The sequence below is a fragment of the Chenopodium album genome, chromosome 8 (genome assembly GCF_948465745.1).
Source record: "Chenopodium album chromosome 8, dcCheAlbu1.1, whole genome shotgun sequence".
NCBI lineage: Eukaryota > Viridiplantae > Streptophyta > Magnoliopsida > Caryophyllales > Amaranthaceae > Chenopodium > Chenopodium album.
Genome location: NC_137841.1, coordinates 74,270,174 through 74,287,604, shown reverse-complemented (window position 1 = coordinate 74,287,604; position 17,431 = coordinate 74,270,174). Strand labels below are relative to the sequence as shown.

General features: G+C 33.6%; 2 protein-coding genes across 2 annotated transcripts; one reads left to right on the top strand and one right to left on the bottom strand.

Annotated features, from left to right (window-relative positions):
* Window positions 1-1,147: 1,147 nt before the first annotated feature.
* Window positions 1,148-12,341, bottom strand: LOC145555501 (putative sugar phosphate/phosphate translocator At3g11320). The gene is made up of 11 exons (XM_081617237.1): window positions 12,184-12,341; window positions 11,850-12,078; window positions 11,699-11,735; window positions 10,430-10,455; window positions 10,236-10,333; window positions 9,042-9,141; window positions 5,262-5,318; window positions 4,697-5,170; window positions 4,099-4,202; window positions 3,734-3,962; window positions 1,148-1,711 (listed from the first exon to the last, which is right to left on the bottom strand). Exons 1-11 carry the CDS (start codon window positions 12,249-12,251, stop codon window positions 1,565-1,567), a joined length of 1,569 nt encoding a protein of 522 aa, XP_081473363.1. The 5' UTR covers window positions 12,252-12,341; the 3' UTR covers window positions 1,148-1,564.
* A 1,866-nt stretch (window positions 12,342-14,207) lies between these two features.
* LOC145555500 (uncharacterized) lies at window positions 14,208-16,688 on the top strand. The gene is made up of 4 exons (XM_081617236.1): window positions 14,208-14,786; window positions 15,122-15,172; window positions 16,068-16,523; window positions 16,620-16,688. Exons 1-4 carry the CDS (start codon window positions 14,208-14,210, stop codon window positions 16,686-16,688), a joined length of 1,155 nt encoding a protein of 384 aa, XP_081473362.1.
* Window positions 16,689-17,431: the final 743 nt, after the last annotated feature.

The following is a 17,431-nucleotide window of genomic DNA, read 5'->3' as shown; positions in this document are numbered from 1 at the left end:
ACCCACTGCCGGAGTCGACCCCTCCCTCCCCTTTCCCACCGTCAATCGACACCCCAAAACACTTAAACCCCGATTCTGATTTTGTTAGGATTTCGTTAGGGTGGGTTTAAGGGTTTGGGGGGTGGACTGACGGGTGGGGAAGGGGAGGGAGGGGTCGACTTCGGCAGGGGACGGGGGAGGGGGGTCGTTTCCGGCAGGGGGTGAAGGGGAGTGGTGCCGTGTCGGGGTAGGGAAAGGAATGAGGAAAGGGGAAAGGAATGAGGAAAGGGGAAGGGGTTGGGTGGGAGCGTCGTGGGTGGGGGAGAGGCCGTCGGTGTCGGTGTCGGCGTCGGGGAATTTTGTGGTTGCCGGCCACCGGCGGCCTGGCAGGGGAGGGTAAGGGGGGTTGGGTTGGGTTTTTTTTTTTTTTTTTGTAATTAATAGATTTTTTTAATAATTAATCATATAATAATTCTTAATTAATAATTATTAGAAAAATGACGAACCACATTCTGACACGTGTCACAATTAACATTAATAACCAGTTAATAACCGGTTGCATGTCATTTGACTCATTTAAAGTGGATACCCTATAAAGGTTGGATTATTTTGGGTTAATTGAAAGGTTGACTTATTTTGAGCGAACCGGACAAAGGTTGGCTTATTCTTGACAAATTTTCCTTTTTTTTTTGGACAAGAGCTAACAACGAAGGGACAGATAAACAAAACAAACAACAAACTAAAAGGACCATAAAAGGAAATCACGACGACGAGCTTTCATCGCTAACCATTGAGCCGAGCAACCCACTGTCGCGGAACCTTCTGAAGTTCGCATGCAGAAAATTTCCGAATAACAGTCCGAATACCTGGATGATAATTGATTAGATTGAATATAAACTGTCAGCTTTCTTGTTGAAAACTTGTGAAGCAGCAAATTGTTTCTTGCCTTATTAAAATAGTGTGTCCTTCGTTATTGCATGGAATTTACATCTGAACCAAAACAAGCGATGGAAGTGCCAATAATCATGGACCAAAACACAAGTGAAAAGGCAGGCAGACAAATATCCTGATGATCAGACATACGAAACCTGGAGATCTGGATAAAGAAACTTGTACAATGAGTATATTCTTGATAGAATCACACCTTACTAGCAGATATACCAGCAACTTTTAAGAAAATTTAACCGATGAATGTATTTCATTAATTACTCAATTTTGAACTGTCAAGGACAGACTGTATAGAGAATGCAATTCTACAGCTTTTTGCTAAAAGAATACAAAATATTCCCCCCCTCAGAATCCAATATAAGCAAGAATAAAGAAACAGCAGTTGCTTATTGCCTTTAAATTTCCTTTTTCTTTTTAACCCCTACATATTTAGTTGACTAACTCATCTGTTGTGTTGATATTACAAGCAAAAACCCATCCCCATAGACTTACAGGGGAGAATCTGAAATACAAAAGCTGAACCTTTGGCTCCAATTTCAAGTGTATTGTCAACCCTTTGCTTCGTGATGTCAATTATGTTCCCCAGAGGTAGGAATAATAAGAGCAAAACTATGTCCTATCATTTATCTCAGCTCGTTCATTTGCTTCTTTTCTTTGCTTCACTATAAAGAATGACCCCAAGGACAGTGAGGGAGTAACCAAGCATCCCGGTAATTGAGACAGGGTTTTTAAAGATCAAAATTGAGACTACAACAGCAACTGCTCCCTTTGCATTTCCAAGGACCTGGCATAATAAATAAAATTTTATTATTGAACTGTAATGGTACAATAAACATAGACATAAACAGTCAAAATCAATCATATTGGAGGCTTAGGGTTAATTGATTAAAAGGCTGAAGATTGATTTTAAGCGCAAAACTGCAAATACCCGCCTTGAAGGAATAAAAAAACCAAACTAGAAACATAACCGTGGATTAACACAACAGAAGCTTATGAAGTTATGAGATACTGAATCTAAGCTAACTAAAGACATTCATACATTTTAAAAGGAGATGTTTTATGGATGACAAGGTATTTTAGAGGTTAGAAAAGCTTTCTACTTCCAACACAGAATATAAGTGCAGAATAAGTGACATCCAAACACAACAATCACCAACGAGGCAATGAATGATCGGCCAACGTTATACTGGTTTACATGGATGCAAACAGCAGACAAACACGACAATAGATATTCACCACAATACAAAATTGTAATGTGATCACCAAACACTTTCTCATGAGCCATATATCCATTCCGTGAGCAAATCAAGATCAGTAACTTGTAATATGCCATGAAAATATTTTTTTCGCTCCTCCACCCACTTCCAAGCTCCAATAACTATATCTACCAAAGGAGCCTCATATACATCCACTTACAAAACAGAAAGGAATTGACTTTAGGGTCAAGGTTAACGCCTTCATTTCATCTAATGATGAAATAACCCATTATTTGCTAACAACATGATTTAAAACAAAAGAAGAGCCTAAATGGAAGAAAAAGGGAAAGATTCACAAATAACATGAACAAACCACAGCTGCAATGATCCAGAATTCACACAAGTAGATTTGTAAAATGCACTAGTATATAACATTTAAGTTAGAATTTAGAATAAATTATTACCTAATTTAACTACTACGTGACAGTAATAAGAAGAATGGCAACACAAGTTACCTCTCTCATTTTCAAGAGCATAATAAAAGCTACAAAAGATCACTAGGAAATTCAGCCAAGCATCTTTGTAGTTTGTATACTGCCTCTATTCCGTAATATCTCCCTCTCAGCCTCTCTTATGAACTTCTATTAGAGATGAGAAATGAAAAGGACGAGTAGTAGGGGATTGTTAGGGGGGGGAGTTTGGTTGGACTCTAGTGAGACTGGCTATAGGTGACTTGATAAAATTGAAATTCAAACAGGTAAATGCCTCATTCAGATCATTTTCATCAACATCATCTCAAAAATGACTTCAGGATGAGTTGAGTATGGGACCCAATGAATAGTCCAACAATAAGACCAACTCAAGGTCTCGAGCTAAATTGCATGTTCTAAATAAAATATCAAACAACGAAGCTCCAAAATTAGATATTATGCACAGAAACAACTTTGTCAACTGCTAAATGAAAAGGATTAATGGAGTGCAAATATTCTACTCTTACCCGTTAAAACATTTGTTTTCAATCTTGACCAACCGATACATTAGTAAACATGCAAGAATTAAATTGGTGTGGTTGCAGTGAGATTATCAATAACGTACAACAAGAGATTTCCTAAATGCAAACTTATTGATTCAATATTATCCATGCATTTATAACTATCACAATAGCACCTATACGTCTACTATAGTAGGCTTGCACCTCCAACAATGTTCAATCTCAAATCTAACAAGCTACGTAAGTTTTCTAATCATCGGTAGATGAAAATAATTTAATACTGTCCCAAACTATTATTTACTTAACATAACTGCAAATCAGACACCCACTTTGCGTGCAGCTCAGGTATGTTAAAACACATGCATGCATGAAGGGGCATGGTAAAAAAAAATACAGGCTCATAATCTATGTTTAGATGCTATAGGTTCAGATCTCAAGGATTGGTTCTCAGAAAGAGAAAATGGGGTATTTAACCAAACTACACATGAAAGAATCTTCGTCAAGAAACAAAACAAGTTCACGAACCAGTAACAACACAAGGAATCATATCGTAGCAACATGCAATCACACGATACAACATTCCCACCAAACAATGGTAGTAAAAATCTCATTTGCATACCTGGAGAGTCAAAGCACTGGTATGTTTAGTGACCAGGAAGTTGGTCAGATTCACAAAGTATGCCAGAGAAGAATTGAACAATAGGTACCAGACAATCCTGACATCTTCCCTAGCAAGTGCCAGTGTAATACCAACCACATTTTCTTCCATGAACAGTGTTGCAGGGAGAAGGAAAACAACAGCTATGGGAGCCATATAAAGGAGGAGGTTCATAGAATTGAGCTTCTCCCTAAGCAAGCATAATAGATTATAATTAGTCTCCAAGGAACAAAACATACAATGAAAAATGTGGAGCAAATGAGCAACTCATCAACTATAATGAGAATATATAAACTACAAAACAATGAAAAGGATATGCTCATTACCCTTCAGATGACAGCAAAATTCCCTGAACCACTGACTTAAGAGCTCTGGCAGCAGTTGCAGCAACGCACATTAAAAATCCGAAAAGGTGGAAACTCGGTTCACTCTACAATAGTCCCAAGCAACCAAAAAAACATCAACCACTACTAAAATCAACAGCATCATCTATAAACAGCAATCAGAACATCTAAACATTGAAAGGCAACCCAATACCCAAAAATTGCTTTCGAAACCCAATCAGATCAAATCAAACAGCTAACATCTACTGTATTAATCTATATGTCACTTAATACCTCACAAATTTTAGCAAATTTACCAATAAATCAGTAAAGCTACAGCTAATGCCTACTTCAACCTCCCAAATCCAATTTATAATATTCAATTTAAAACAAAACAAAAAGCACCCCTAAGCAAATACATTAACTTCCTCCAGACATGAAAGGAAAATCAGCCTAACACATCCAATTTAGTTATTCATTGACAAATTAATGTAATTTCCAAAATTCACAAATAACCTAAAGCCGCAATCTTTACAGGACAAATCAACAATAATTTGCAATAAAATGAAATTGAAGTTGAAATAAAGAAAAAAGAAATTACCCCACTAGCAATAATAACTCCAGTAACAACAGGAACAAGGGTAGCATAAGTAAGCCAAGCCTCCCTCTTAAATGTCATAAGATAAGCAAAAACAGCAGTGAAGAAAGGCGTAGTTGCACCAATTGCTTGATTAAATGAAACAGGAAGATATTTCAATGAAATATTGCCACTAACAACAGAAGCACAGAAAATAAGACTAAGAGCAGCGATCTTAAAGAATTGAACTCGAGATCGGATTGTTTGCATTGGCACCATCTTCATCCAAGCTATAGCAATGTAGCTCAGCAATGAACAAGCAGTCATATGACACATAGTAAGGAAGATCGGGTACTTAAACCCGTAATTGCTTAACAAATACTTGTTCAGCAATAATACCCCAATATTTGATGAATACCATGCTGTTACCAGCCCTATTGTGAAGAATCTGCTCGTCGTTTTCATCTTAAATTTCTTCTGAATTTCAGATACCTCGTATTATTGGTTAATTAAGGCCCGGAAAAACGACGAACAAATTCAAAACCCTAGAAATTGTTTGTGGATCTTCAATTTTTGCTAGAGATCTGACATTTTTGAGGGAATCGAAAATTCGAAAAGTGAATCGAACAGCAAAGAGGTTTGATTGCTGTAATTGTACGAATCACATTAATCAACCAATCAATCAAGTCGAAAATCTGAGGAGAGAGAAAGTTGAAGAAATTGAAAATGGAGGATTTGGATTGTCGTAGGTTGAAGAAGACGACGAGTTTTAGGGATAGTGAAATGGGAATGTGAGAAGAAGGTGAGGGAGGAGAGAGAAAGTTCGAAGGTGAAAACGCGTTGATTGTGTGTTTGTAGAGAGAAAAAGAGGAGAGAGATTGAAGATATTGGCAATGGCGGATGATGGGTGAGTCGTCGGTCGTTTCTAATTTTATTAAAGAGAATAAAAAAAAAGGGAAAATATTTTTTGTAGTGTAGAGTCGTTTTCTGTTTCTAATTTTTGCTTATTTTATTTGTCCTTTACTCAATTACTCTACCTTTAATTTATGGAAATTTATTGGTGATGAAAATTGAAAATTTATAAATTTGAAAACAGTGAAGTTTAGTTTGTGTTCTCTAACGATTTAAGGGTGTGAAATGGGGCCAATTTTGTGGATATTGTGTCCCACGTTTGTTTAAATCAAGTTATAAAATCGAAGATAGACATGGAAATATAGAGATAAAATTGTTAAAAAAAAATTGGCACATACTTGCTTCACCCTTGTATATTTAACAATGTCTTTGAATATAACTACTTGTACTACGGATTTTATATTTTCACATGTGATTCACCACTGTGGTAAAGGAAGATTGGTAATTTAAAGTAGGGTAAGTAGGCTTTAAATGTGTCTTTTTGCGTAGAATAGGAGTATAAATGCAAAAATCATACCCAAATCAACACAAATATGATAGGACAAAAGTAAAATGAGAAATGGAATTGAGATTATAGTAATTTGTAAATTTTGTAAGACTTTAGAGTTGGTGCTAATTTCACTTTTTAAAATGTGTGTTAAATTATCAAACAATTGTGTTGATCAATATTCTAAATTACAATACTTGATTTGGTGTTGCATACTTGAATTTGGTGGGTGTTAGAAGCAAATGAGTGAGATGAGTAATGGATGGATAAACGCAATCCAGCATTTGGGTAAGGGAAGAAATTTAAAGAGTATTAGCATTTGATTGTTTGAAAATCATCTTCTAACCCTCTCCAATGATACATAATTAACTTATAAGGATAAAAATACAAAATTATATGCTTATATAAAATTCAACTAAATGGTTGATCTTAACTTGCCAACCAATTGATAAATTAATTATATTATTTATTCATGAAAATTGTACTACCTCTGGTCCAAATTACTCGCAACTTTGGAGTATTTTTTGTGAGATATAAAATATTCTTAAATTGCGAGTAATTTAAATCGGAGGTAGTATAAATTAATCATACAAAATACATACATATCGGCATCCACTTATTTTAAATTTCAATAACTAACCCAATAAAATAACAATTTTTCAATAATATTTTAGAAATAAACACTTTGCAATAATTCTCATTGATTACTTTTTTATTTATTAGGTGTGCTGTGTGCACAATAAGAATGAATGAACTTCCACCAATCCACCATGATCTACCAAATATAATTCGACTATATCTAAAATATTGAACTTTAATAGCTAAGACATGTCAACATATGGTCTAATATATGTCTTTATATTGGAGATAATATTATACTCCAGCTCATTTAAAAAATGTAAAGGTAATAATCTCATCATTCATTTATTATTTTAATTCTCAACATTATTTGAGTGACTCACCCAACCCTAGGGAGGACCAAACAAATGTGGAAAATTAACAATTTTTGGGGTCTTATTTAAATTCGTACCATGACTAAAAAAGTAGTCGCTTTAATTTATTAAGTTTTCTACTATTCTCCCACTAACAATTTATGGGTCTACTACCATGTGGATTTACAACTTAATTTTTGCTTTAGTGATAATTTACCTTATTGTTTGCAAATGTCATGTGATTGAAGATGATGATCCACTCAATGTCATACTTTACAAGTTTACATATATGGATATACCACAAAGAGTGAAATCAGTTTCGAACAATTCAAGGAGATCTTTATGATAAATTAATCAATTGTTTAAGTGTATGATTAAGAAATATGGTAAACTATCCTAGATATTTTGATTCAAGATAAGCACATAATTATAGTTTTTTTTTTTTTTTTAAAAAAAAAAAAAAAAAAAAAAGAAAGCACACAAGAGATTCTTGTAAAATAAACAGAAATTTTAAGAAGTACATTTTTCTTTTTCTTTTCTTTTTTTTTTTTTTTTGAAAGAATTTTAAGAAGTACATAACCATAATACTTCATAAAATTAACTACAGTAGTTTCTTAAGCAATGATTTTCCAGGCATGCCACTATAAGTTCCTAGCGAAGTACTTTGTATTAATTTTATTTTTATGGCTGCTTTTATTTCTACTTTGTGATTAAGGACCTGTTCTCATTGACTGAATTGAATTGATCTGAGCTGAACTGAATGTTTTATAATAGAAGGAAATTAGGAACTGAACTGAACTAAAGTGAGCTGAACTGAATTGAACTGAAATTTAATTTATTTGGTAAACGGTAAAAACATTTAAATAATAACCGTATCATGAAACTTAAAACAAAGGTAGAATAACCTATTAATCGGGTGTAGTAGCAAATTAGCCCCAACACTTTTATTGCAGGTGTAAAGTAACCCCATAACTTTTACTTGTAGCAAATTAACCCCACAACTTAATATAATTGTGCAATCAAAACTTATACATCAAATTTGAGCAAATCAGCAAAATCACATTAAAATATATAAATTTCATAAAATATACTCCAATAAAAGACAAAAAAAAGTTAAAAAAAAAAATAATTACATCCAAAATATTGTGCATATACATTATCATATATATTAAATACATACTATAAAATATAGAAATTATCAACACTGAAATATGACAAAGGGCGAAAAAATTAACGGAATTTAGCAAACCATCATACTTGATTAATCTCTTCAATTGCTCACATTTAATTGAAATGGTAAGAAATATAACGCATGTATAATACTCTTAATGCTTATTATTAATACAAAAAATTAGCATGTTTTGATGAATTTATTGTTAAATAATGATGCTCAGATGTACGTTGCACGATATGTTAAGTTTTGGGGTCTATTTGCTATAATTAAAAGTTAAGGGGGTAATTTGAACATAGAGTTAAAGTCTTGGTGCTAATTTGCTATATTTCCCCCTATTAATCTAACTACTTAAACCTAATAAAATAACCATTTACCTAACCATCTTTTCTATATTCTTTGTCACGAAAGATACCCATTAACTAACTTTCAAACATAACAATAATTTGTACTCGTATATAGCCTTTTTGAAAGGCCAAATTCCCAAGGGTGTAATTAGTACAGGTACTACGAATATAAAATAATTGGAAGGACGCAACTTGACCCTTCTTAAATAAATCAAGAACAAACAGAAATCCGATACAAGGAACACATGCACATCATGAATCATATACGTTTTCTTTTACTTTCGGTTCATGTTTAATTATAATTTATTTATTTTCTTTTTTGTAAAAATGTGTAATTATAATTTAACAATGTCATCTAGGTAAGTTTTCATGTAGTCCTTGGAATTTTTAAATTTAGAAGAAAAATAATGATGTGAACATGCCATTATTTATTGACATAAATTGTGCAAACATCATACTCATAAGTCATAACATACATGCACCTTATACTGGACTATCGACTGGGTAGGCATGCTCACACAGTCACACGATTTGTACCAAGTATATACTCCCTCTGATCCTTTTCTATTGCTCCATTCCATGGAGCAAAATTCAGAAGTGAGACAATTGTGCACATGGGGCTACAAGTAAGGTTAATGAGGAGAGGGAAAGAAAGAACAAGTGCGAGTACTGAAATTTCTAGCTATATATAAGTCAATAAAACAAATCTCAAAGGAGCACTCTAAGACTCCAAGTAGAGTATAAGGCAAACAAAAAAGGGATAGAAGAATACAAGATCATTGCTCACAAGTAACAATAGTTGCATCAACTTAGCTTTTTAAAGTGACATAAGGAGTTGTTACCTTACTCCCAAGTTTATTTCATGTATTTGTGAGACCATGATTTCAATTACTCTTTCTTATACTGAGAAGTGCGTTTAATTGTGTTAAAATCAGAGTTTTTATATACTATACTAAGTTACTTAGTCTTGCGCATTTTCTGTTTTACAACCAAAATCTGCTTGACATAGCACGACTCAAATGGCATGGTACCAATGATAGTGTCATTGGAACACAATCAGCACCCTGTAGACAAGCTAGTTTCATTTGACATGAAACACAAATCTTGACATTAAAACACTAGGTAATTTCCACAGAATTAACCTATGAACTGGAAGATGCAAGCCCAATAATTACAAAGCTTACAGCCATAGAAGTACTCCGTATACAACTTACAAGGGATACTGAATGATCAATGACCATTTTCTACCACATAGAAACTTGCGCTGACTCTAATTTCTCAGTTAGACGAGTCAACAAAATTGGGCACACAGGTTGACTTAGGTCATTCTAGCATTTGAGTCATGCCAAGTAAATATAATCATGAAGATCAGAATCATCAGATATTGGTTCATGTCTTGGGTGGAAAAATTCTCTTAACAGACTTGCTTTTTACAGCTCTAGACGAGTGCTTTAAAGTTCTACTCAATTGCTACACCCAGCCTACGAATTAGCAGTTATCTACCAAAACCAGTAGTTGTAGCACATAAAGCAGCAAGTATTGGAGAGACTATGTAGATCATAACAAAATGAACAATCATGAACCATGAAGCAAGCGATCATAAATATCAGCAGTAATATACTAAACATATCAATTTAGACCCAAAATTTCAGATGTCAGAAACAGGTAAATCTTCAATACATCCTAGTGCAAAAATGATGACCACATAACATACAAGTTAGAAATGTCAAGAAAATGGCCCTTCTTGGAATTCAATAGAATAGCTATCCTCCAACAATTCTGCACTTCACCATCTCTTCTCATTGCTAATTTCTGCAAGACAATTGTTTATCAAGTAATTAGCCAACAAATCTTGTTATGTTTATAAACAGAAACTCCAAAATGCAAGAATCTACCAAAAAATCATACAGGGTACCACTCTATAATAGGTTCATCTGCATATAAATAATACAAGTATACAACTGGATAATCATATTAATGGAGAAAACTAATAAATTCGAAAGTAAAGGAATAAAAGAATCCAGTAGGGCACAGATCAAGAATGATAGGAAACTTAAAAGGCAAACACGAATAGCAGTAGAAAGTGAGCCAGGGTTTCAAAAACGATCATCCTCTAAACAGCCAAGAGGCTTATCACAGCACTAAATAAAACAAGCCAAACTCACTAATCACTATAGTAAATAAAATTATTCTTGACCCAAGAAAGTTTGATTTCTAACTCGAACAACAGCATTTCAGAAATCACCTCTATCTATTTCTACTTGACACTACAAAATGTCTTCACTGGTTGTGGTTCACTGGTTTGTGGAAGTGTATTTGGAGAGCTCTTTGGCTTTTAAATCAATGAACAATGGTTTATAACAATTGTCAAGTTAGTGCTAGGGCGATATAACAACTTGGAACATAATCACACTGATAAACTACCCTCTTCAACAACTCAATTATAGATAATCACTACAATCTTTGTTACAACTATCCTGCCTTAGGACTTAGGAATGTCTGAAGTTACAACTTTAAACAACAATTTCATTAGATCTAAACAGCTCACTAATCCATTAAACTAAAATTTATATAATATTTGATCAACATTCAGTAATTTTAATTCAGGACGCTCCCATGACTTAGAGCCTAGTTACATATACATATTAAGCTCCTAAGTCCTAAACTAAAATACCAGGTTTTCTACTAGACTATAATGACGTCTCAGTGTATTTAAAACAGGATCAAATGGTACATTTATATTCCCAAGTACGGAAGGACCTAATGTGTCTTAGCACATGATCAGTCTTTAATAGTTTCAATCCTGATATGCACAGATGCACTCATCTCTCCAAGCTCCAATGAAACACCAATAGATTTAAGCAAAATTGGCACTACTGTACTTCTACCTGAAACCTTCTGCTATTGCGTATCACAACAAAGCGATAAGAATCAACAACATATACACTACATTACCCTAAACAATTTGCTAATGATTACCCCCTGATCATCACATTAGTCACAGAGCATATCCAACTACATGCTTTCAAATGAATGGGCTAAAATTTCATTCACATAGCATACATAGAACTGTATATTCAATATCATTATACTATGCCAATATAATTTACAATCAAAATGGATAAAGCTGCAATATCATAAACTATAAATGAAACTAACAGTAAAAAATACCTTAGATATTGCTGGGGTACATCATAACCCTAATCTTGTCACCCTGCAACAACAATATAAACAACTAAATCAGCAAAAAAAAAAAAAAAAAAAAAAAATCAACTTTTCAAAAAACTTTGAATCAAAAAACAAAGAAAACAAATAAAAATTGATTTACCATGGATTTAGGAGGAAGATTGGAGGTGAACTTAGCACGAACAACACCACTGTTACCATGAGGTCTGCAAACCTTGCCCCAAATGCAACGATAGTGGGACCCATTCTTCTTAGTCTCAGCCTTGTAAATGTAAGCCAATCTCTTACCCAAATACCAGGCTACTTCTTCTTGAGTATTAACTCCTTCAATCTGAACCAAAGAAGTGTTTGGGTACTGGTTCGACTTTGACCTAATTACAGAACACAACAATCAAAACCCAGATCAAATTTTCATGATTTGAGAAAATCAAACAATACCCAGTTGAAGATTTGAAGAGAGAAATCTGGGTAATTACCTCTTGTAGCCGAGGATTGATCCGCGGACATAGAGCCTGACGCGCTCGCCTTGACGACCCTTCACCATTTTTGAGTTTTTCTGGCGGTTGAGCTTGAGATTGCAGGGGAAGGGAAAGGGGGAAGAGGCAGGGGGCTGAAAGTTTAAGAGGAGACGAAGCTAGGGTTTAATTAGGGTATTGGACTTTCAATTGGGCCTATTCGGTGGGTTTATACATTTGGCCAATTTGGTGTGCGAGTTACATAACCCACTTCTCTGCATGTGTTTACTAATGACCATCAACTAAGGTCTAAGGGTGTAATCGGACTTTTCGAGTTTTTTTCAAGCCAATTTCGGGTTTTTAGCGGGTCGGGTCATAGTAGATCATATTGTAAAAAAAAAAATGTTATAGTCGGTAACGTATAGTGACTAACTATTTTGGGTAATTTTATAAAATCATTGACATAGGATTAGGGCCCGTTCTTATAGATTGAACTGAACTGAACTGAACTGAGCTGAGCTGAACTGAACTGAACTGAACTGAGCTGAACTGAGCTCAGCTGAGTTGAGCTGATCTGAAATGAATATTTTACAAGAGAAGGAAATTAAGAGCTAAATTGAACTGAACTCAAAATAAATGTATGAGAACAAACCCTTAATTTGTCATACAAATTGATTATGTAAAAGAATTTTTTTTTTTTAAAATGGGATTAATTTAACTGTTATAAAAAATAATCAAATCGAGTTAGATTTTAATAGCTCTAAGCATAATATTTCAAATTAGAAAAATTTCATTTTACACTCGGCGTTAAGACATTTATTATTGACGACTATTAATTTGATATGATTAATTTTGTATATCCCGTCAAAAAATAAATAAATAAAATAAGATTGTGTATGACTAACCACTAATGTGGTTTTATACTTTTATTAGAAGCATTATTCCATAGTAATTTTATTACGCAATTAAGTTTAAAACATAAGTTTATTCTTCAAAACAACTTATAGCTAATAGATTAGCATGAATGCATGAGTATTTCATAAGAAAAATAAAACAAAGTCATTTTTATCAACTACATTGTGTTTTTACTGTCTAGATAATTTGTCTCTAATTGACTTCCATGTATCACATATTTGTATTAGCTCTAATTGTCAGGATAACTGTGAATGCTAACTAGCATAATTAAGGGTTGTCATTTTTTTTTTCATTCATTCAAAGCGCATCGTTGTCATTTTTAGTTTTTTTGTTGAAGTTTTTCCTCAAAATAGAACAAAACAGTGTGGCAAAATAGCTTTAAAAAACATCATTACAACTTTTTCGGAGAAATCTAAAGACTAAAACCCCTTAAAGTAGTTTTAAAGATTTTGTTTTAAAAAATTAGAAGCCAAAAACAATGCTCGTATATTTGGTATGAAGGCTTCTCCTCTCTTTTTTTCTTTTTATTTCCTTCGAAATCACCACCTGCACCCTTCTCTCCATTGTTCTTTCTACCGTGTTGATTTATTGATGTTTTGGTTGGTGATTTTGCTGTATTCCATTTTTACCATATATGTGCTCTATTTTGTTTTTTATATTTATCAGATGATTAATTAATTTAGTGTAAAATATATTGCAAGCTATTATATCATGTTGTGAATTAAATCAATTGAATTTCTTTTGTTAAATTGAGGGATTAGTTGGTGAATTTGTTTTTCTTTAATGGTTTATATTTTTATTGTAAATTATATTCCGTAATGATTTTTTGTTTCAAATATTATATGTTGAACAAATTTAATCTTTTTAATGGGTTGAAGGCTAAAAATTAAAGTTGTGTCATTGATCTTAATTGCTAGGGATAGAAGGGGAAAACGTCAATACGAAGTCTTAATTTGCAGCTCCGCATTCCTTTACGTGGTCGAGGACTTGAGGTAATTTTATTGAGGGTCTATTGGTACATATATTGGATTTTCATTCTTAAAGTCAACCAAGAAAAATTGACCATTGTATAAGAAGATAATCAATAATACATTTTAAATGTGGGTAGAATGCAAAGAATGAAAGAAGAAATGGAGGTAACAATGCCTTTGAAGCTGTTGGTAAACATGGAGGGGGATAAGGCAAAGGTTCTTTATGCGGAAGCTGGTAAAGACTTCGTAGATTTCCTCTTCAACGTCATGTCACTTCCATTAGGTACCCTTATGAAGCTCATCAAATCAAAGGAAAACATGGCGGGTTGCCTAGGCGAACTTTACACGAGTATTGAGTCTCTCAATGGTGAGTACTTGCAAGAAAATGTCGATAGAGACGCGGTGTTGAAGCCAAGAGGTTCTGTTAGTGTACCTTTGCTGTCCATACATGATGATGCCCTAGCTTCTGAGGATGAGGTTGAAAATCTAAGCAATGTTAGTGTTCCTTCTTTGTCCATAAATAATAATGATGCCCCAGTTAATTCTGAGGATGTTGAAAAACCATGCAATAAAACTGGTGCTGGATATGTGATGGGAGGAGTATTGACTTATATGGTGATGGATAATTTGGAAGTCAAACCTATGTCTACCTCTTCTGTTGTTACTCTTATGAAAAAGTTTCATGTCAAGGATGCTTCTTCATTGATCGAGAGGAATGTTCGAGTTGGTCTTAATCAGGTACTCATCCATATATATTCTTCAAATTTTGATTACAATTACGATCTAACTATTTATAACTAATACATGGAAAATGTCATACATAGCCCTTATGGTTACATATAAACATTAAATTAACACTTGAAAATCATATAAAGTTAAGAAATCATCAAAATATAAACACTAATTACACTGATTTACGCGTGTTTTTGTCATGAATTTCTAAATTTATACAATTTTCAATAGTGTATTTAATGCTTATATTTAGCCCTTAGAGTTACATATAACATTACCCCTAATACATAGTACTAAAACATGAATTGAGTATCTAAAGTATTTATTAATTATGGTCGCAGGGGGTAGCAATTTTGAAGGCATCCTTGGAAACTCGAGCTGTTTTGACCAATGTATTCCTCGAATGTATTGACTTGCACCCGAGTACGTCTAGAGGAAGTGGATCTAAAGGAAGATCTAGATGGCATTTATTCAAATAAAAGTGGCATGCATTATTGTACATGTCGGTATAACCTCGAAAAACAGGGTCTTCCTTTGCACTTGCCACATGGAATTTCCCGCAATCTATCACATAATATGTATCTTGTTTTAATGTACCTTGTAAAATGAATTCAAATTATTTGATGCAAAAACAACAAAGTTATAAGATATGTATTGACTATTGAGAGAAATTATCCAAGCACTACCTTATCAAACACACTTATTTATTTGTTTCTAGTACTCTTTTGACCTAGTAAAATAACCACAATTTCAAACACTATCGAAGTATAGAGCTAATAATCTATAACGAAAATAATCTACTCTATCTGTGAATTAGTGAATTAGTGTTTATATTTTGACAATTTCTTAATTTTTTACGATTTTCAAGTATAAATTTAATGCTTATATGTAGCCCTAAGGGCTATATATAACATTTTCCTTAAAAAAAAGTACTACAGCATTTTTTAAAATTAGGAAAGTATTAAAAAAAAAAATAAACAAATACAAACAGGCTATTGAAATTCCCTAAAAAAAACTTAAAGTTTATAGGTGGGAAAGTATTGGAACTCAAATCTACTATTGCGCATGCATGCTATGCAACGTTTAATTACTCATCTGCTACTGTAATACACCAATAATCCATATATAAATTCACACCTAACCTTAATCAACATGAAAGCATAGCATCCCTTGCTAAAAATGAAAAAACTAAAAAGAAAGAGAAGTGTTAATAAGACTAACCAGAGTGAAATGGAAAATGAGAGTAAAGTAAGCTTAAAACTATTAGTAGACACAAAATAAAAAAAGGTTCTGTTTGCTGAAGCAGGCAAAGACTTTGTGGATTTTCTGTTCCATATTATGTCTTTGCCTGTTGGTACTGTCATTAAGCTCTTGAATGGTAAAGGTGGTATGGTTGGTTGTCTCGGATCGCTTTACAAGAGCATCGAGTGTTTAAATGAAGACTATCTTCAACCGAACTTTGACAGAGACTCTGTGCTGCAGGCAGAGACAAGGACTAATGATGTTCCATTATTATTGTTACCAAAAGATAATGTTGCTGAATCAGCAGCTGGTATTAGTAGTACACCGTCGTCAAGCAATGGAAGTGGTGGGTATGTGAAGGGAGTAGTCACTTATATGGTGATGGATGATTTGCAGGTTACGCCGATGTCTACCATTTCTGGTATAACTCTTATATCTAAGTTCCGTGTTAAGGATGTTTCTGCATTGGAGGAGAAAGAGGTCCGAGTCGGCCATAACGAGGTAGTAATGAAAAATTAAAACTGTAGTTTTGTTTTGTTTTGTAGAAAAGGTTGAAATTTGAGAGTTAATTTTGTTATGTTTTAAACTTTATTCCAGGGGTTAGCTATGCCGAAAGCTTCCTTGGAGACTAATACAGTGCTCACCACTGTCTTCCTTATTGCCTAGAAGCTGTACAACCTCAATTAGCAATACTGACGTCACTTGAAGCAGGACTATTTTGTTATTATTGTTGCCTAAGAACTTGCCTTTTGGATTATTTCCTAATGTTTTTTATTTCTTGTTTGGTGAATCATTAGTATGAATTGAAATTATGAATGCTTGGCCCTCTTTTGATTATAGTAGTATGTATGTTGGATTATATATGATCACAAATCTTTGGTGTTTGTAATTTTCCTTTTTATGCTGCGCTTATTCTGTCACTCAGTCACTATAAGTCTATAATATTCTCAACCTCTAATTACTCTGATTCAACCAATTTACTAAGTAGTGAAGTACTACAGAGTATTTAAGTATGATCGTCAAGTGACAGAATACTATATACTCCTATATCGCAACAAAGAGCCAGGTAGGTTTGAAGCTCCTCATAGACACAACTTAAAGGCAAACATGGATTTCAAAATACAGTTTTAATTTTAAGGTAGAAAGTCACTGATCGGAGAACTCTCCCAAAGTCCCATTATCATGAGAGACGCAACAAGAATAACCATACCATTGTTATTCCACTGTCACAAAATATAAATTGGACTCTGTCTTTTTCAATTCCATGTTTAACAAGTACGGAGCACTCCGTATTAATTAAGTAATTGATGCATATTATAAAAGGGTTTAGATTCATTGGATGTTGATTGATTATTGAAACATACACTTGGTATTGGTCGTTGCCTCTTCAGATTACTTTCCAATGGGGC